Genomic DNA, 21,272 nt, shown 5'->3' on the forward strand with positions numbered 1-21,272 from the left:
TGACATTTACGTCGCCGTCTGAACGCAGCTTTAGGGACGATTTGCTCCAATTCCGGGCTGCTTGAGTGATATGCAGTTGTTATTTTTGCTATTTCAATAAAGTGTCTGCAGTAATTATCTGAGTAGATTTCCACGAGCCCATAGCGCATATAACCGTATGTAATGATAAATATTTTGTGCTCAACAATTATTTAAAAACAATTATTTATTTATGACAACTCATTTTAGATGACAAGTAAGAATATTTTATGGTAAGTCTAAAACAGAAATAAATAAAACTAACAATCCAGATACTACGAATTTGCAAATTCTTGCTTAGAGGCATCAGCAGTTTCTTCGTCATCAGAACGAATAACATCTGCATCAGTTCTTTCATTGATGGCATAGTCTAATGTAATGTAATTGACACTATTTGTTCGATCCCTTTTCCGGACTTTGGTATCATCTTCTGATGATGAAGATTCTTCCTCTTCAGAATCAAAAGAGGGTTCCATCTTCTTCCTTTTGACTTCGGTATCATCTTCTGATGATGAAGATTCTTTCTCTTCAGAATCAGAAGAGGGTTCCAACTTTTTCCTTTTGACAGCGGACCGTCATTTCACTGCCATCCTTTCACTCCCCAGTTTAAACAAATCCTAAGAATAACACCGATTATTAATCATCTGGAATGCATTCAAGACTGTTTTGTAATCATACAGTAAGTCATCTAAGTCATGAGTATTATATTTCTTCCATATATTTTGGTTCAATATTTACAGTTATACAACAACATAAAAAGATCTTTCTCTTTCACGACATTTTGGAATAGCACAATATAATTTTCTTACCTCAATACCAGCATTCATTTTTCTGCACTGTTTGTTCATGTTTTTAACTTTTATTTTCATAGCCTCAGTCTGTAATAAAAATGGAAACAATATTGTCAGTGCTAAGCTTACACAATAACACAAGTTGTACAAGAGAAATCTGATGTAGAATTTTCCCTCAAGTTCTAGCATTTTAGTATATAGTATATTTATTATATTTTAGTATGATCATAAATATTACCACAAAGGCCAGTATTTGTTGTTTATCTAAATTATAGAATGATGCTAAAAATTACAGTTAAAATTGGCTACATCTGTATTAAAACAACTGTTTTATTATGCATGCATTAAAAAATTTACAAATTGGTAGAATAAAACATATATTTTTGATAGCATAAAAAAAGGTCAAGCTATGAAAGCAGACTATTTTCGTAAGTATTCAGAATTTTAATGAAACGCTGACAATGTTACGACCTTATTGGAAGCTTGACAAAATTTAACTTAGAAGCTAAGACGGCGGAAAAAGTTGTCTGACTGTCTTTTGTGGTTGAAGGAATCAACATTCAGAGTAGATGGAGTTCAGCACACTAATGCCCAACGTGCATAGTTAAGGATGTCTGAAGATTCCAAAAGTTTTAGTTTAGCCCCTGCCATATTGCAAGTGGGAAGAACGCTGGGAAATGCAACCGAAGGTTCAATTTGGTTTATTTCATTAATACAAAACACACGAGGACTATCTGCCTAAGGAGAAGGATACCTTCGTGGAGGACCTTTTTAAGGGAAACTGACTCGTATGAACGTTACGCATAGTGAAAACAATGAAAATGCCCATGCATCCAGTCTGTTCATCTAACATCAAAACGCAGGGGCGAACTGCCAGTGTTCAGCGATTGTACCGCTCGACGGCTGGTGGATCCTAAGCGAAGGAATAGGGTACATTGTAGATGCCATAAAACGATAAGGCTAATTCGATGAATCCAGCCTTCAGTTTTGATGGTAGAAGCTTTGCAATATATTTTGTGAGAGGGCTAGAAAATCTATTTCTATCGTATCTAATTGGGGAGGCAGAAGATAGCAACATCAGCTTCCGTTTTTAAAGGGGAGGTTCTGGGTTGATTTAAAGGCATTGGTAAAAGTCTCTTAGTTCAATACTGCAGCGAGACACACTACTTTCATGTTCTGGAGGCCGCTCTAGTTAATGGCATCAGGTTGGAATCAGAATTAAACGAAAAGTATCAGGTTGTAGAGGAAGAATTAATATCGATTATATTACTGAAAGCGTTAAGTTTCTGTATGGTAGGAAGTCGTATAGCGAAGTCCTTTACTAGATTATGTCGAGTGTGCCAGTACCCCAGTTTTGGGCGGGTAATTTTAAATTATCTTGTAAAAGATTTAAATAAAGAGCATGGTTCATTATAACACCAATAAACACTAAATTACCTAATCCTGATGTATTGACATGACCCCCCCACACACACACACAAGGACACCTCCATGCTCTACTGTTCCAACCCATGGAGGTAGGAAGTAAGAAGGAGTCGCCCTAAACAAGTTTCTCCGTACCCTGCTCTGAAGCACCGGCGATCCCTACGTGGTGACCAAAACATTGGGTCATTTACCATTGAGTTCTATGGGATTTGACGCGTTCGGGTGTAAATATTTTGTAATTACGTCGCAAATATACATATAAATGTATATATTTTCTTTTTCTACAACACTTCAGAGTCCTAAGTATGTGAAAACAACATATTTTTAAACAACATTTCATTCTGAACGGAATTAAATGCTATACTTTTCACAGGACAGTTTTCTCAGAATGGTTTAATTTGAATGAAATATTTTCACAAGTTTTCGTTAATTACATTAGAAAAAAAAATTAACGTAATTCGATTTTATTCGGTTAAGGTACAAAAATTAAGATCAAAGTTTATTGTATTATTAATATTAAAATTATGCATTATTTCTTTTCTATTTATAGAGCTTCTTCCTAAAATACTTTCTTAAATATGACATGATTTTTTGGCTTCTTTTAAATCGAAAAATGTAAGTCAATTTATAATTAATGCTCTATTCGGTTCATTTTAAATTAGAGAATTATTAGGAATTAAATAGTATTTGACTTTCTCTGAACATTTCTGAAAGGGAATAAAATAAGTTTTTTTTTTTTTTTTTTTTTTTTTTTTTAAGTATTATTTAAAACTTGTAACTGAGTTATTATAAAATGTAAAGGGAATAATTCTTTTAATTATACTTATCAGATTTTTTTTTTTTTACCCTTCATTTCAACAATACATATTCCAAAACTCTTTATTACGTTCTTAAGTGCGCATCTCATAGCATTTGCTTTACAATACCTTTTAACAGATTGCTTTCCAATACGAACAATTCTTGATTAAATAGTTTTATAACGTATTTGTCAACAGGATTTCAATTTATGTTTACAATTCAATATTAAGGTTATTATATATTTAGATAACATTTATAATCATCATAAATTAGATACATTTAATCATTAGATTTCTTCACAGTACTTTCACAGTTGTTTATAAGTGAATAAATTCTTCATTTCAAATACATTTATAAATAATTTAATGAATATTTAAGTATTTTGTCAAAGGCAGATACATGCTTTTTGCAAGCACATGCATAAATACCCATACATATTTCCTATTTATCATTTCCGGCATGTGCAAATCTTTAATTTCTGTGCATTCACTATATTTTTCGTGTAAAGTAATTTACACTAATTTAGCATACACCCGAAAGTTTTACATAAAAAATATATATGAATATAATTTGAATGAAAATTATAATTATTATTTTTAATACCCACTCAAAGGTCAGTTTTTCTTCAGAATTCCTCCACGATGGCATCTCTCTCTTTAGGCAGATAGCCCTTGCATGCGTTACTCTATTTAATAAAAACTTAATCTGACCTATGTGCCTAATTACAAATATTTTAACATACATAATTTTATATTTACATTTAGCCATCCAGTTTCAAACTTTTCAAATCTTCTAGAAAATAAATTTTGGCAGATCTCTTTTAGCAATTTTCTTAAAATCTATCTTTTTGTAGTGCAACAGCTTAGAATTTTATAAAACAAATTCATAATCAAAATCGCTGTTGTTAGTTATCGAAAAATAACCAAGCTGTGATTTTTGCGTAAATGTCAGTAAACTATACAAATTGCTATTATCCATAACACTATGAATGTTTCTTTCATGCGAGAGTGTCCCTTTTTCGATTTCTATGGAACTGTCGTGTGTCGAAATACTATCAGAATCTTGTCAAGCGAGCTTCTGAATGTAAACAAAGAACACCCCGTCTGGTGACCCAAGTTTCAAAGCAGTGCTTCACTTCTAGCGCGGAATGGCCCCTCCTCCCTTTCTTACCTCCATGTTCCAACCATAGAGGTAAGAAAGGACTTACTTCCTACCTCCATGGTTCCAACGAAGGTCTTGGGATTCGGTTCCTCATTTTGTCATGATACGCCCCCCCCGGAACCCAAAATGTTAAATTTGCTTTCGTCTACAAATAAGACGCTTCGGGCTTATTTACCATTAATAATTATTGCGGTGGAAAGCCTATGCTTTCTATATTTTCCTCGATCAGCTGATCTAAATAATTTAGCTGATCTGAGTACTCTTCGAACAGTTTCAGGTGAAACTGAAGTAGAAAACTTTTCAGTAAATTCTGTCGAAATCTTTACAACATTCAAAGATAGAGTTTTCACTAATTTTATAACTATAAATCTCTGATCAAACTTTCCCAGATGACCTCTTCTTATTTTATTTTCGATCCAATTTTCTTCTTTAAAGCATTTTATCACATATTACGCCTTAGAATGGAATAAATCTATTAATTTAGCGATATCCCGGATAGATTTTCCACTCCTTATGATGAAAAATAATCAATTTTTGAATGCTCCTAGTTGTTTCCTTATGACTACGACCCATTTTAAAATATTAAATGAAATATAACAACGTAATCAAGCAAAGAATAAAACGAAACGCCTTTTCAAACGTCTCCAAAAGGCAAAAATTTTAAAAAATGGCAGACGATAATTTTATTTATCGAATTTTACCTTTTCTGCTGTGTTTTATTTATGCCTCCTTATATTTTCAATTTTAGAAAAAGAAAATTTGTCAATATTTAAAACCAAAAAATTTGGTTTTATTCAAAATCGGCATGAAGATGGTATGAAAAATTATTTGGGCTCTGTATTCGAATTCAGTTCCGGGCTACAGCACTTTTTCTGCAAATTCTTAAAGGGTAGAACACTTTTGAGATCCACTGTAGGTAATAATGTGCAATGTGAAATTAAAATATAATTTTTTATTTTATAATGAGGGCCTTTGTCTGCTTCTGAGTAGATTTTCTTCAGTAAATAAAAAATATCCCGTGATTGCTTGGATTAAAGAAAGAAAATCTTCTGACTAGGTAAGATTTTTATCTTGTTTATACTTGATATCTAGATCGAAAAAAAAACGATCTACTATTTTGGACATTATGCGTAATATCTATTTGCGAGAAAGGTCATTATTTACTCTATTAAAGAAAAATTTTTATAGGAAAGCTGGAAGGAATTTCAACTTACGTTTTTCGTGTCTCAAAAGCGCGACTTAGGGTATTTATTAGATTTATAATACGCTTCTTTATTAATCGCTAATTTAATTTCTTATATTATGTGAGAAACAATTTAATCGATTTCAAACTGTCCGCCGCAGAATTATCGCCAGAGTAACAAATAAAAATGCAAAAAATTCCATTTCTGTCAATAGCTATTATGACTTGTTATTTTTAGAGCAGATAATGGCCATCAAAAAAAGCCTACAGTTTACAAATACGAGGTAATTTAAAAAGTAATCCTCTCTATTTTTTTTCTCTCAGGTCAATTTTATTTTTCAGGCAGTTTCTGCTTACATTCCTTCTGTGTGAGCCTTTTGCTTTACAACAGTTGTTATCCAGTGTGTTGGAAGATTGGCTTTTCTTTGAAGAATACCAGTAATACCAAATTTATTCAGTCCGTGAATGATTTGGGTAACTGAAGAAACCTCTTTCAAGGAGGAAACTCGCTGTCCACGTAGAGCTCTTCCCAATCTGAAGAGGAATTCGAAATCTGGGGATTTTTTTGGTAAAGTAAACTTTCCCGTTCTTATTTGGTTAGGAGAAGCGCCCAATTTTTTCATGTGCGGGTGTCCTTTAAAATTAATTCTGCATCCCTAAGCAAGTCAGATCATTTTTATGTAATTTCTTCACATATTTCGCAACACATCACAGTAATATGCTGCGGTTAACACATTTTTCTCGTGAAACTCTACCTTCCGTAAGAATACCTTGGTAATTCTAGGAAGAAATCATAATTTATTTCATCAGTATTCATAAATGTTTGAGCATGCTAAAATTTTTTAGATCTCGGGCTGAAACACTTGTTTGACAATGAATTTAATTCTGCTCAACGTTTTCAGTTCACGTTTTGTCAATTGCTATTATTCGAGATACAACTTCATCATCGTGTCGCATCAAGCAATGAAGGGTCAACTGGATACGAATATCTCTCTTCCACAAAACTTTTTGTCAAAATGCTGCATACTGATGCGGATGAAATCGCTTTAGCTTGTAATAGTTTCTTGTTCGTTGTTTGGTGAACTTATTTCTTTTTATGTCGTCACAAATATCGCAGGCTCAGGTTCTGGTGGAAATGTAGTGGGACACCCAATATTTACTATAAGTAATGTAGGTATAGTCCCACTACACTTCGGTTTATTTTTAAAGTTAATATTAAAAAAATACATAGTATAATATAACACATAATATAACAGTATAAATAGTATATCGCTATTTTGATTGATATCATATCTATTAGATATAATTATAGAAGTTATAATAGGTATAATAATAGTAGGCTAACAGTCATAATTTATAGCAGTTCATAATAGTTCCTTGAGATAAAGTTTATTTTATGAATCTGTATCTTCTTCCTCTTCTTTCACTTAGTTCACCTCACTTTAGTTCTGTCGCTCAGTGACGTTGCACCGGTTACCCCTGCTCTGGTATTGGCATTATACTTTTTAATATGCTGATATTTTTCATCTTCTTAATCGTCGATCATCATGTACGTTTGACACGTCCTTCACGAAAGCTGTGTAGACCAAAGGAATGTTGTAGTAATACGATCCACTGGCCTGTCACTATAAATTGCAAGCAATGTAATGTGAAATTTTGCTGGATTTACATTTGTAAGTCTAATCTTTCATTTTCTACAGTCATAGCATCCTCATAAATGTACAGATTCCATTTAAAAAATTCATTTCAAACTTCATTTCGGATTGTTTTTCCCTATACTCAGCTTGTATAACTACTAGAGTGAAGATTAAGTAAAAAAAGCGTTTTATTTGATTCTTTCCTCTGAATTGGAGTTATTTTACTTCGAAATTTAAGACAAAACGATAAGTCAATTAATAATATTTATGGGTCCAACAGTTATGGGTCCAAGCGTTTAAATGTGATGGATCCGTGCATATGCGTAGCAAGAACTCAGGAATTAAACTATCGTGTAGACGTTTACCATGCCTATGCATGTCCATAGAAATTTGGAGAATTAAACTATCATATCATATCTGCATTTGTGAAGCAAATTTTGATTTTCTTTGTATTTGAAATTAGCTCAAAATTCAACAGCCACGGCTGAAACGTTCGACAGGGAGACAGTTGAAATACATGGTCTAACGAAGTGTTAATATATCGTGGCATGAATCGTTAGATTTATTAGCAATAAGTTATCTATGCTCAGAATTATTGGGATAGTTTCGAGAATTTTGCGCAGGTATAATGATTACATAAAAATTCTGCCAGATTTCCCTGGGTACTGAAATAATGTAACACTCAGAGCCATCAGGAGTAACACTGATGATGCAGATGCCATTACAATAACGTTTAGTTTTTTAGTTAATTTTTTTTTATACTGGGTATCAGTTAACTAGTCATTCCAAAGTTTGGGTTAAAATGTTTAACTATTTCTAAGGTTAGGATTGAGAGCATTCGAATGACGGAAAAAGCTCTAAGATTCGATGTTTAGAATTAAAACTCCTTCTGAAAATTTCTGAGATCTGAAGATTCGAATGTCTGTAGAAAAATCAAAATATAACTTGTAATCCATTTCTCATATAATGGTATAATTCAGTTTTTTAAAGCTAGATTTGGTCTCAGTATGCTGATTCTCGAAAAAAAATAAGTTTTCTTCCTCGAATAAAGGTTCTCTGCAATGCGTGTTGACTTACATTACTTCATTTATTTTTCTAAAAGACTTCTTTTGAGTTAAAGAAAAAAACACTTTTTTAATTAATTATTTATAATTCACTCAAATGAAAAATGTTTTACATAACTGTATTCTTAAAGACCAATACATATTCTTCGGATTTTAGCTTACTTCTACTAAACTCAAACGACAATTACAAAAGGAGGAGGATAAAGGAAACAAAAAGAAAATTTTTGCCTTTTTCTGTCTGAGAGAAGAACGCTCAAATGGCGTTCAAATTTATATTTGAACGCCAGTTGTAATAGTGAGTGAACGCCAAATATATAGTAATTTCAAATTTATATTTTATTGGGACTTACTTTACTGAATACAGGCCAGCAGAAAAAAACATGTATTTGCATTTATATGTAACCATGTTTAATTACATATAAAATGCGAAATTCTCATTAATTTACTTCAAACGTTTCTCTCCATTGAATACATGTTTTATTATTTTTGAAACGGTATAAATATGTATTTGCGGTTCTCGAACATTCATGAAATCTACTATACGGCTCCTGTCGTTATGAAGTTTGGCCACCCCTGATATATGGCATGGTTTTAATATAGGTATTTTGACACAAAATAGGACTTTTTCTGGAATGATATGCCAATTTTTTTCCGTATTTCGATTCTGCGACTCAAATTATGCGAAACTGCCAAGTTTTGTAAAAATGTCACTAATTTATAAAAATTAGTTCTAAAAATTTTAGCTCCTCAATGTTTAATTGAACTTGATATATATTAATTAATATCTCTTTTTTTATTAAACTTACTTGATTCCTTCTTCCAGAATTCGAATTTAGGCTTAATCCAAATATAATTCGTACATTTTTATTATTTCTTTTAAAAATTTGTATTTTTAAATACTTTTTATAAATTTTTCGAAAAAAAATTGTATTATCACCTATAAAAATTTTAACATCATCTTAAAGTAGATGTATTTCTAAGCATATCAGCAAAAACTCAGAATTTTTTATTCAAAATTTCATAAGATATACGTGAATTTACATTTTGGTGCGTTTTAAAATTTGGCGTATTTTATATAAGCGATAATAACGAAAATATGGTTTACGCACTTTGTTACAATTATTTGAAAGAATGAACGATGGACCTTTTTTCTTCTCGTGCATCAATGAAAAATAAGGAAAGTAAGTAGGTTACTATAAATTAAGAATGCCGCCAAGTGAATTATTCTTGGCCAAACTGAAAAAATCCACCAAGATAAATTTTTGAATTTCTCACCAAAAATTACAAAATTTAATATCTAAGCATAAATTGTTTCGTAGAATCGAAATGAAGAAAAAAAATGACATGTTTCTTTCGGAAAAAGTCCGAATTTGTGTCAAAATACCTATGTAAGAATAATGTTATATATAAATCTAATATATATCCTAGGTCGCGCTTTTGAGATATGAAAAACGCAATTCTTTTCTGAAATAAAGTAAATAAGAAAAGTGGCTGAAATTAAAAGTAAGATTGCAGTTATACGAAGTCTGACATAAGATTTTCCTCACTTAAGAGGAGATAAAAACAGCTCTATGACATATAGTTTACACCCTTTACATTTTTATCTACTCCATATATAAATACCGGACAGGTTTCGTAGTCTCCAATACCTCAAATATGCATCCAGCTTATTTTTACATTGAAAAATGGCAAACATAAAAACATTTGTTAGGTAAAATTCAGTATGAAATATCATAAAAACAGATTTTTGACAGATCATTGTATCTGAAAATTGGGGGAAAAAAGTACTTACAGTTTTTTTCTGTTTTGTGCAATCGCAGCTGCCTTTTCAATACAAATCTACAAAAAAAAAATCATGTAATTAAATAATCTTGAATCAATTTCACATATTTCTTTTTACTTGCAAAAGGGGGGAAAAACTCACTCTTGCTGGTCCCTCTCTCATTTCTTCCAGATGATCTTTATAATTTACTAATATTCCTTCAAACTCTGCTATTTTCATATCTATGGACTCAATCTTTTTATTAACCTGCATTATTAAAAAAAGAAAAAAGGAATAATTAAATTAAAATAAAAACTTATATGGTTAATGTACTTTAAAAACGAATAAAAAGTAAATATAATTTAAATCGGGCTGTAACATACCAGACAGCTCCAATTAAAAAAATACCATTTATGTCTGTCTTCAAGTTATCGAATCATTTCACACGAAGGACAGCAGAAATTTTGTTTGTCACTGAAATATTATAACAGGAAAACTTTTTTATTTGTCACTCGCAAATATTATAAGAGAAAAACAAATAATTTAATTAAATTCCCCCCCCCAAAATGAAATATATTTTAGGTATTACAATTTATGCATTAACACTAAATTTTTTTTTTTTTTTTTTTTTTTTCAGAATTGTTTTCATTATCAGGTGCGCCTCATTCTTGGCCGAGTGATTAAGACCACTGAATTCGAGAAAGTTTGGGTTGGATCCCAGGCAAACAAAATGGCTGCATGGTGAACAAATTTGCTTCAGAAAGCTATAAATGAAGGCATCCCTCCTGTCAGGCATATAATCCTCATGGCTTTGACCTACTTAAATAATGAATCGACTATTATTAGGTACAAGTCTAAGTTAATGTGAGGGCTGGTAGTCGTTTTGCCTGGACGAAAAGTCAACTGGATGTAGTTACATTTATACCAACTCGATATTCATTCGTAAGAAGGGATCGTGATTTTTAGCCCTAACGGAATTTTAGTCTCGAAATGCGGTTTTGATTTCTTTCACTTTAACGCGTTGTTTTACTTTTCATTCTAGTCTGTTGCCATTCGAAAAACATAAGATATTATTATTTTTTTTGTTTAATCTGTCTGCTACTGATAAACAAAATTGCTGTTATGAACATAATTAAAACAAAAATTGTAACATAATTTCAAAGAGAAATCGGTAAGTTTGGCAAAGATGATCCATAATTCCAAAAAAACTGGTTTTGTCATTTTGTCTGTATTCGTTTCGACTCATAAATGAGAGCAAATATTTTCACGCATAAAATTTATTTTTAAGTAAGAATAGGAACAGCTTAACTACCAAAAATTCAAATGCTTGAATTCGTCTTAAGACGACTAACTATAGGCCAGCCTCAGAATTATCAAAATAAAGAAACGTCACTAGTTCAGCGTCAAAGGCAAACATTGATATCAAAGAGAAAAATAAAGTTAATTCAGTTATGCTTGTTTTTATAATAATCAGATTATATAAAATATTGAATATGTCAATTATGCAAGAATTTCTTCAGTGAAAATAATAAGAGGTTAGGTTGATTATGAGGAAAACTCGAGTCATGTTGGAGGGAAAATTATGAGAAATGGTACTTACCATTGCGATGTATTTTAACAGATTTGGTGCAACTTCTTTAGGTTTTGTCTTTCCAGATAACCGAACCATGGTTGAATTTACCTATATAAGTAGGCAATAAATCAAATCTAAAATTACACATTAAGTGTAAATGAAATACAAGAAACTGGAAAGGGTAATAGTAACAAACAAAAGCACCTGAAAAGAATTAAATGTTGCTAGGTAAAGAAAAATTAAATCTGGAAAGAATAAATAGAAATATTTATCAACAGGAGTATAAATTATTATAAGTAATACAATCTAGGTTACTACTCAAAAACAGGTAGAAGGTAGGAAAATGAAAAACCTTAACTTAAAAAATTAAGCAAAGGAAACCTCAGATAAGAAAAATACCCTATTTGGGCTCGCGTATTTTCCCAACTAGGTATTTTAGCGCTAGGTTCTGAAAGTTTTAAAAACATTCGCATAATTTTCTCCTTCCTTTATTGTAATTGCTAAACTATATTTCTTTGGTTATTTTTTTCACTCTATTCAAGTTCGTATCTGCATTTTTGTAACAGCATTTTACCCATTTTATTTTCCCTTACATTTATTATTTGAAACTTTTTTTTTTCTGTAGATTCTTGTTAAGCTAACCAGACGTCGCAATTGTTCTCACCTTAAGAAACTTTCCAAACATGCAATTTCACCTTACAACTGTTATTTTATGCTCCAACTCATTGTACCTTATCTACTGCTCATGTGTTGGAGCTTTCGAAATCCTGGTTCCCCTTTTTCTTTCTTCCTCCGATGTCCCTCCTGGGAAATGCCATCAAGATTCATGATTGTGAGGTGTCCCTCAGGCTTCTTTATATGGTAAATGAGCCGGATTCATGGCGCTCTGTGCAACGTATTCGACTCAATTACTATCGCATATTGTTATTTTAATATCACTATGTACAGAGGCTGTTCGCACATTTTTTAGACGATTTTGGTAAGCGGTAATAAAAAAGCGTTTGCTGCAAAAGAAGTAATTGCAATTGTACTATGTTTTTAAAAGTCAAAATTATCGTCTGTGGCTTGAAAGTTTTGTTTTTATTCAAAATGGCGAATTTAACAAAGCAGTGGTTCGAAGGCTACATTGACGCTCTTTCCGAAGAGAAATATGCATACTCCGTTATCCAAAAACGATGTGAGAGTCATTGTTTTGTGATATCTAAAGCGTCGTTAGGTAATATCATTAACAAGAAAGGAAAAAAGCGTCAAATTGGAGCCTCAAGTGGGACAAAAATTCCAAACAAATATCCAAGGAAAAAACGGACATTTTAAACTATTGCAAAGGTACGTTGTTTAATGTTAAAAGAAAATCCCCCTAGTCAAAGGACAGTTGCAAAATCATTAAAATGCCCGATGTCCACTGTAAACAAAATGACAAACATTGATTTAAACCTTAAGAAAGCGAAAAAACGCAATGTGCATCGTCTTCTTCCAAAGCATATCGCTCAACGCAACACGCTGCAGAATTCTATATGAGAAACACTTATCCAAAGAAAAATGGAAAACATTTGTCGCAATAGATGAAGCATGGGTGTATTTAAATGATTGTAACAAAAAAAAAAAAAAAAAGAGCCATTTATTATCACAAAAGGGGAGGAAAAAATTTAAGTACATGGTTCAAAGAATCGAAAGAAAGTTTTTCTAAGGGATTCATTATTGTTGCTGGTTTTTCTTATAATTGCAAGTTAAAAATAAAGAGAGTGCAAAACAAATTTCAAGATTAACTCCAAATACTGTCAGGAACATATTTTATCGTCAATTTTTCTGAATGAAATACCATCGCTTTACCCACCGTGCCATCAATGTGTGAGAATCCATCAGGACAAAGCTAGCAGTTACATATCAAAATCCACCGTAAATTTCCTAAAAGAAATGGAACAAAAAACTGGTATCAAGGCCATACCCTTAGCTGATATCCCTACTAAATCTCCCGATGTGTCCCCTTAGTTTTGTGAATACAATATACATCGTCTAAAAAATATGTGAACAGCCTCTGTATTCTTACTGCAATGCAAGTTTACAAAATAATAACGTTCTGATAGCAGCCAGTAGTTTATGCATGACTACTTTTCATTTACTATTATCGCCCACCAGCGGCCGAGCGGTAAAGACGCTGAACACTGGTAGTTCGGTCCGAGGTTCGAATCCCGCGAACGGGCTGGCTGCATGGGCGTTTTCGTGGTTTTCCCCATATGTAACGTGTATACAAGCCAGTTTCCCTTAGAAAGTCCTCCACGAAAGGCATCCCTCCCTTTAGGCAGATAGCCCTAGTGTGCTTTGCCATAATTAAATACACCACACCACACCATTTACTATTATCGTGCTCTAACCATATCCTTCGGAAATTAAATTTCTGGCACGATTTTCCTTTTCGAACGATAAATCTGGTTAAAATTTTGTTTGGAGCTTCCCTGACTTCTTTTCCTCAGAATGTGGTAACCCCAATCTATGTTGTATTAAAAATGATGAGAATATTGATGAAAAAAATCAAATATCTGCTTAAAATAAGAAAAATGTTAATATATGCTTAAAGCGAATTTTAGAAACAACTTGAAGCAAATTCAGATTAAAAAGAAATATAGTTACACGTGGTGCACGTCCTCAAGAGTAAATATCTAATAATTGTATGTATGAGTGCATTGCACCGTTTCCTACAAAATCAATCACATACATTTGTATATCTATAGTTAATATGCGTGCTAAGTTATTTCAGATACCAATCGGGTGTTGTCAGTGGATTGAGATTCTGACTTCTTTTAACAAAACTTTTCATAATAATGAGCCCAAAACGGACTTTTGTCCCGAATGGGATGTCTCCGAATGGATTTTGCGTTGACTCACAATAATTTACTTTTCAAATTGCTGTCACCAAATATTATCGCTTTAAAGAAATCAATAATGGAGAATCTGCACGAAGGTATGAATGTATTGTGGCTTGAACTTATACAGAAATTTACCTAACAAAGTCCAAACTATTGTTAATTACAAACTTCCAACAACCGTTCATGAAATCAGAACGTTCTGAGGTCTTATTAATTTTTATCGACGATATTTAAAAGAATACATCAAAAAGCCAATCTCTCCTACACGACTACCTTCAAGGAGTACGGAAAATTCAGTGGAAACAGCAGCAATTTCAGCGATGCAAAGATGATTTAGTCAATACAACACTCTTATCATTTCCGAATCATGAACTACCTCTGTCATTATATACAGACTCAGCGAATTGGAGCGGTTCTTCAACAGTTTAAAGATAACGGATGGAAACCTATTGCATTTATTCCAAAAAATTAAACGAAGCATTACAGTACTTACAATAGAGAGTTACTAGGTATTTACCTCTCCATCGAACACTTAAAATTTTTACTGGAAGAAAGAACATTTAAAATATTAACAGACCATAAACCCATAATCTTTGCATTTAAACAAAGGCCAGAAAATGCATCACCTCGTCAACATAGACATTTATAATACATATATCAATTTTCAACTGATATACAACACATAGAAGGCCGAGACAACATCGTTGCAGATGCTTTATCTAGAATTGAAGAAATTTCTTTGACCGAATATGATAAAATTGTAGATGAACAAAATATGGATAAATAATTGCAAAATTTGAAGTTATCAGCAATTTCCCTGAACTTCAAGCAGTATCCGCTACTTTCTGGGAAGTCTTTGTGGTGTGAAACTTCAACGAATAATATCAGACCATATATCCAAGAAAATATTTCATCAAATGCATAACGCAGACCATCTTGGCATTAAGTCATCTGTAAAACTCTTCTCGTCTAATTTGAAGAACGTGAAAATTGTGCAATGCCCCCCTCGGGACTCAAACCCAAAATACGTCGAGACGAACCCAAAATGCGTCTAATTACACCCGAAAGGCATGCGCAGTGGAGGGAGAAAATACCTTATAACGCACATATGCATATTTTTAAATACATTCTTTTTGTGTTTGTAATATTATTTTGTAATGTCAACTGGTGTCGAGGTTACAATCATTTTTCTAAATAGTTCAAAAAGGTAACCCACCGCCCAAATAAGAACTAAAACATTTAAAATTGAATGTATTTTCGAAGTCCTTTTTTTAAAAATGTGCCTTTTCTGAAATAAGAAATGACATAAAAAAATTTTAAAAAAAGATAAAAATCTGAAAGGCTTCAGATTTTAAATTACGTCCAAGGGGCGTTTTTTAAATATTTTGTCTGTTACCTGTATTTATTAAATAACACGATCTTTGCACTTAAACCATACAATTTAGTTCAAGAGCAATATCGCGAAATAGTATTAAATTCAGCATATCCCCTTTAGAATTGCCTATGCGCAGTCTCACGCACTGGAGACAAAAATATTTTTCTGTACAACGTTGCCATTGCTCGCTTTGAAATCCTTGAGTTTGTTAATAAAAAATTCGTTAAAGATTTACAAAATATGAAATCGATAATAAAACAAATTCCAAATTTCAAATTTGGGCTTCCACATGCCCATATTTGTAGTAGGATTACGTAATTCAAAATTAGATTATTTGTACCGTTGTTTTATCACAATGCAAGAAATATCCATACATTTATGCAGATTTTTCATTATTTAATTTCTTCAAATATAATGGAGGACTCTAACATTTGATGGCAACAGTTTAAAAAGCGAAACGGACATTTATAGTGAACCAACGCAAAATCGCAAAACGAAAACAATAGTCCTTCAGGGACAAAGCCTCTTTGAACTAATAATTATTTACGGAATACTGCCAGCTGCAGCTACAGCACTTTAAAGATAAAAATAGGCATAATGCTATGTTTCAAGCACGTATTAAATATATACTTTGGAGCCTTCAGTTTTCATGAGAAACAGTATATTTCTAACGGTACATTTTGAACCAGATATCTGTCTTTAGAAAAGAAAATGCAGTCAAATGATTTATAAGTTGCCAAAAGACTACCAAAAATTTTAGTTCATTTAGAGTTATAGATGCTTCATCGTAATTCAATTTAGAAAACTGATATACAGGGTAATAAATATTAAAGTGTGATTTTTAATTATTTGTTAGAAATTATTTAGCACTTTTACTATACTTTTTCTGCACCCACTCAAAAAATATTACTTTAGCATATTATTTAATTTGGTCACAAAAATATGTTAACTAATTCTTGAATCTAAGTGGAAACAGGTATGGAAAAACAGAAAGAAATCAGCATTTTTGTTTAACTTAAAATTTAAGAATTTTTTTAACTTATTCTCGAGGCGCGATTTTGCTTTGTTTCACTTATTACTCAAGTCTGTTGCCATTCGCAAAGTTGCAGGATATTTATTTTTGGAATTTAATTTGTCTGTTATTGATGAAGAAACTGAACTATTTAAAAGCAATAGATGCAGTCCTTAAGACAGTGCTTTTTTTTTTTAATCTGATTGATTTAGATAAAAATGCATTTAATTCATGATATTGTAATTAAAACATTCACTATTTTTACAGAATTACATTACATATTTTTCAGACAGGAGAGTCTAAAAATAAAGATTTGCAAAATATGAAATCGATAATAAAACAAATTCCAAATAAGATACAGACAGACAGGTGCAAACAGAAGATATATAACGTTTCCATGTTTGTTTAAATGCATATTCATTTAATATCCAATAAAATGTCTCACTGTTTCACCTGGCCTCTACTATATTGATAAACTCTACTAATAAAATGTATTAAACTTTAAAAGAGACTTTTGTACGACGTTAAAATTTGAAACCTTTCAGATTTTTACCATTATTATAAGGAGGCGCAGCAATTATGTAGTATTTGTTTGTTGCATCCACATAAGAAATATTGCTTTTGGCATATTATTTAATTTGGTCTCAAAATTTAGTAGCGGGCTCTTGAATTTAAGTGAGAACAGGTGTAGAAAAAGAGAAAATACTCAAATTTCCCTCTATAGAAAAAACTAATTTCCTCGGTGCTTATTTGCTACCTGAACCAGATTCAGAAATGTGTGTGTATATATATATATATATGTAAGTGTGTGCTTTCATGTATGCATGTATGTACGAACATATGAATGTGTGTAAACACACTCACTTTACATACATACATTTCTGAATCCGCTCCCGATAAAAGAAAAGTACTCTGTGGGGATACTTTTTTAAAACATTAAATAGCCATAATAAATCATTTTTAGAACACTAAATAGTATAAATCTATAGTGAAACTATAAGATCTTTTGTCTACCGCTTGCAGCATAGGTGAAAAATGACTGCAGTGAATATTACGCATGTAGGTAACATAAAAATTTTGATAAGACTTTACTTTGTTTTTTCCTTGCTTTGGGGAGGGCCAAAATTTTCGGGTGAACTATTATAATTAAAAAAAAATCTGAAAGTTTCAGGTTTCGCTTTGAAAGCCTTGAGTTTGTTAATCAAAAATTCGTTAATGTTTTACAAAATATGAAATTGATAATAAAAAAAATTAATTTGTTCTTCCGCATGCCCATATTCGTAGGAGGATTACGTCATTCAAAATTCGATGGCCCTATGTACCGTTGTTTTATCACAATGCGAGAAATATCCATACATTTTTGCAGATTTTTCATTATTTAATTTCTTCAAACATAATGCAGGACTCTGACATTTGGTGGCAACAGTTTAAAAAGTGAAACGGACATTTATAGTGATTCAACGCGAAATCGCAAAACGAAAACAATAGTCCTTCAGAGACAAAGCCCTTTTGGACTAAAAATACATTGAAATTGTTCAACGGTTAATTCTCAATACAGAAAAGCAAGGATTTTTGTGGAAGAGGGATTTCAGTTGATTTCACTCTTCCTCCTCCGGCCGAAATGGCATCGAAGTTGATAGAATTTATCTCCTATTTCGTTTATTTTCTTTAAATTTCATTGATTTTTTAAATTGACGTATTGCTTGTTTGAAGAGTTTTAGTTTTAACATTTATTAAATTCTTTCATGCATTTATAGGATTATTTGAAATTGATTACTTATGAATTTCACTTTTTGGTCTTTGTGAAAAAGTGGTTTCAAATTTCTTAGTTTATGTGTTTACTAGTAATTTTTCAACAGTTTAATGCGCGAAATATATATTATATACACACAAAAACTTTAAAAATCTAAAATCTTAATTTGTTCAAAATAACAAAACAAAATTCTGGAATCCATAGTTTATTGAATTTACAAAAATTGTACGTTTTATTATATAGTTTGAAAATTCAGATATTTAAGATAAATTCGCTACTAGGTGGCAAACAAAATATTTTATTTGGCGGAAACATAAGTTATAAGTTAGAAGCATATTACCCGTGTTTCTGTACCGATTATTTTTTTAAAAAATTTCAACGCCTATAACTGCTCATTAAATAGGTCTAAGATCGAACATTAAAAAATAAAGTAAGCATGTCATTATTCACATTTTCTTTCATTACTTTTAAATCGCTAAAATATTTAAACAAATACAGTTACAGTTTGAAAGTATAAATTGCAATGGGACTCTAAGAAAGCTAGCTATTTGCGAAATTAAATGAAGGATAACTGGATAATAGACCTCAAATAGTATATAACCATGTGCCTTGGCACCATTTGCCAAGCTGGCAAAGATAATGAATGTCCTAACAACGTAAAACGAAGTTGCAATATAATAATAATAATAATAATAAAGGCTTAAAATATTTTTAACACCTAAACTTATGAGAGTTAAAGAAATGAAAATGGAAATATTATGCTTTAAGGAAAATTCATTTCTGAAGTTTAATGCAGCAAACTACCCTTCCCTCCCCCCCCAAAATAAATAAGTAAATAACAACCTGGGTCGGAAGATCGCGTTTATCCAAATATAAAATTCAGGGAAGAAAATAAACGCACTTACCGCATGAACCAATGTCTGAAAAAATGTGTAGATCAAACGTCGTTAACACAGAAAGAAACTGCAGACGGTTCTAAACTTCACCGAACGCTATAGAATTTTGATAATGTATCCGAAAAACAGCTAAATTTATATTCCGTTGCCGATTGAGGAATGAATAAAGGTGGCCACGAGTCCTTTGTGATCTCACAAAGGTAAGCAACTTCCTTGCTTATAAGACTATCAACAAAGAGGTCTTTTTGAGAATATAATTTTGTTTACACTTAAATGTTGCATGCGCTTACTCACTTGTTGCTTTGAATGCACTTAGATCCAAAGAATTTAAATTAGAACGTCCCCATTTCTTCACGTTATTTGCTTAGAAATAGAAGGAGTGTTAGCACCTGAGGGTTGGGACTCAAGGTCAAACCTCCATTGAAACTGAGTGATTGTTAAGAAATATTGCGCATTCTGAATCATTTTTGGTGATAAGGAGTTACTTAAATGAAACAGAGCTTAAATTGCGCCTTAGATCAGCTCCGGTACTTCTTAGATTTGGGGATAAATCATAATTCAAGTCGGAATGACCACTGCTCAAAAAAAAAAAAAAAAAAAAAAAAAAGTACAGTTGTACAGTTCTATATCTCCCGTTCTACTGGGCCGATTGACAAAATTCAAACTGCGTTCTTCATGTCTCGAAAGCGCGACTTAGGATATATATTAGATGTATATATAGCACTATTCTAACATAGGTATTTTGACACAAAATCGGACTTTTTCTGAAATAACATACCAATGTTTTTTACATATTTCGATTCTACAACTCAAATTACGCCTAAATATGAAATTTTGTAAAATTTGGAGCGAAATTTACGGAGAAATTCACAAATTAATGTTGGCACTTTGTTTTCAGTTGCGCCAAGAATAGTTCACTTGGCGAACTTCTTAATATATGCCAACTTAGCTTCCTTTCCGGTAAGAGGAAAAAAAAATCACCATCGTTCCTTTTTCCCAAATAATATTCTTTATATTATATTTTTAATTATAACTTATTATTTTAAGTAATTTTTTCTTTTTCGAATTTCATTTTAATTGTTTAAGTTGCATTTTTTTTTTTTTTTTTTTTTTTTTTTCGAATAACTGTTTTAAAAATTTCTATTTACCTATTCGAACTGCGTAAATAAAGGTGCAGCGTTTATTTTTTTAGTTTTTTTTTTTTTTTTTTCAAATAGTTTTCTTTATATATATTTTTTGTCATAGTTATTATTTTAGGTAATTTTTAAATTTTTATACTTTTATTTTAATTGTTTGTGTTGCATTGTCTCTTCAGATAATTGTTTTAAAATTTTCTATTTATTCCTTCGAACTGAGCATTTTAAATATATTTATTAATATAAATTTTCCAGAATTTGATTTTATTTATTTGAATTGCGTTCATTTCGGAAGAATACTTTGTAACTCAGACTACGATGCGTTTGAAAACTGCATATATTAAAAGAGAAAATACAGTAAAGCACAGTTAACACGCCTTTCAAAATTCCGTTCAGAAAAGATATATATATAAATAAGAGAGATGTATAACCGACATTTTAACTTAGGATGACTTGCATGCACTGCTTTAAACATTTTTATCATTGTGCCCATTGATTTACACAATTTTATCTTACATTTGGTTTCTTAAAATTTTATTCATATTTTAGTCAAATATTTTATTTTTGAAATCGCAAGTATCAAATATAAGATTAAAAGGTTTTAAATAAAAAAAAAAATTCTAATACTAAATTTTACGCAAAAATGTATTTTTCCTTCTCTTTTTCTTCAGGCATTCTACTTTATTCTTACTCTTTTTCTTTAGGCATTCAGCAAGTATATTAAAAAGCATCCAACTTTTCGAAATATCTTGATACTTCTGACAATCATTTTAAATAAAGTTATCGCCTTCCATTTCATAAAGGCCCACAAACGGCCGAGCGGT

General features: G+C 31.4%; 1 protein-coding gene across 2 annotated transcripts; it reads right to left on the reverse strand.

Moving 5' to 3' along the window:
* Nucleotides 1-214: 214 nt before the first annotated feature.
* LOC146999067 (charged multivesicular body protein 5-like) lies at nt 215-20,063 on the reverse strand. Of its 2 annotated transcripts, none has more exons than XM_085810542.1 (7): nt 19,322-20,063; nt 11,440-11,520; nt 10,248-10,313; nt 10,002-10,106; nt 9,870-9,916; nt 828-896; nt 215-635 (listed from the first exon to the last, which is right to left on the reverse strand). In XM_085810542.1, the coding sequence occupies exons 3-6, from the start codon at nt 10,248-10,250 to the stop codon at nt 884-886; spliced, it is 168 nt and encodes a 55-aa protein (XP_085666668.1). In that variant the 5' UTR covers nt 10,251-10,313; nt 11,440-11,520; nt 19,322-20,063; the 3' UTR covers nt 215-635; nt 828-883. The 2 variants fall into 2 exon arrangements, with proteins under 2 accessions (XP_085666668.1, XP_085666666.1); XM_085810540.1 differs by having other exon boundaries at nt 19,322-20,016.
* Between the last annotated feature and the right edge of the window lie 1,209 nt (nt 20,064-21,272).

The sequence above is a fragment of the Stegodyphus dumicola genome, chromosome 1 (genome assembly GCF_044657685.1).
Source record: "Stegodyphus dumicola isolate Sdum_Otavi_A_Nest chromosome 1, ASM4465768v1".
NCBI classification, from domain to species: Eukaryota; Metazoa; Arthropoda; class Arachnida; order Araneae; family Eresidae; genus Stegodyphus; species Stegodyphus dumicola.

Excerpts from the sequence above, each read along its gene's own strand:
- LOC146999067 (XM_085810540.1), bottom strand. The coding sequence starts at position 494 with ATGGAACCCTCTTTTGATTCTGAAGAGGAAGAATCTTCATCATCAGAA.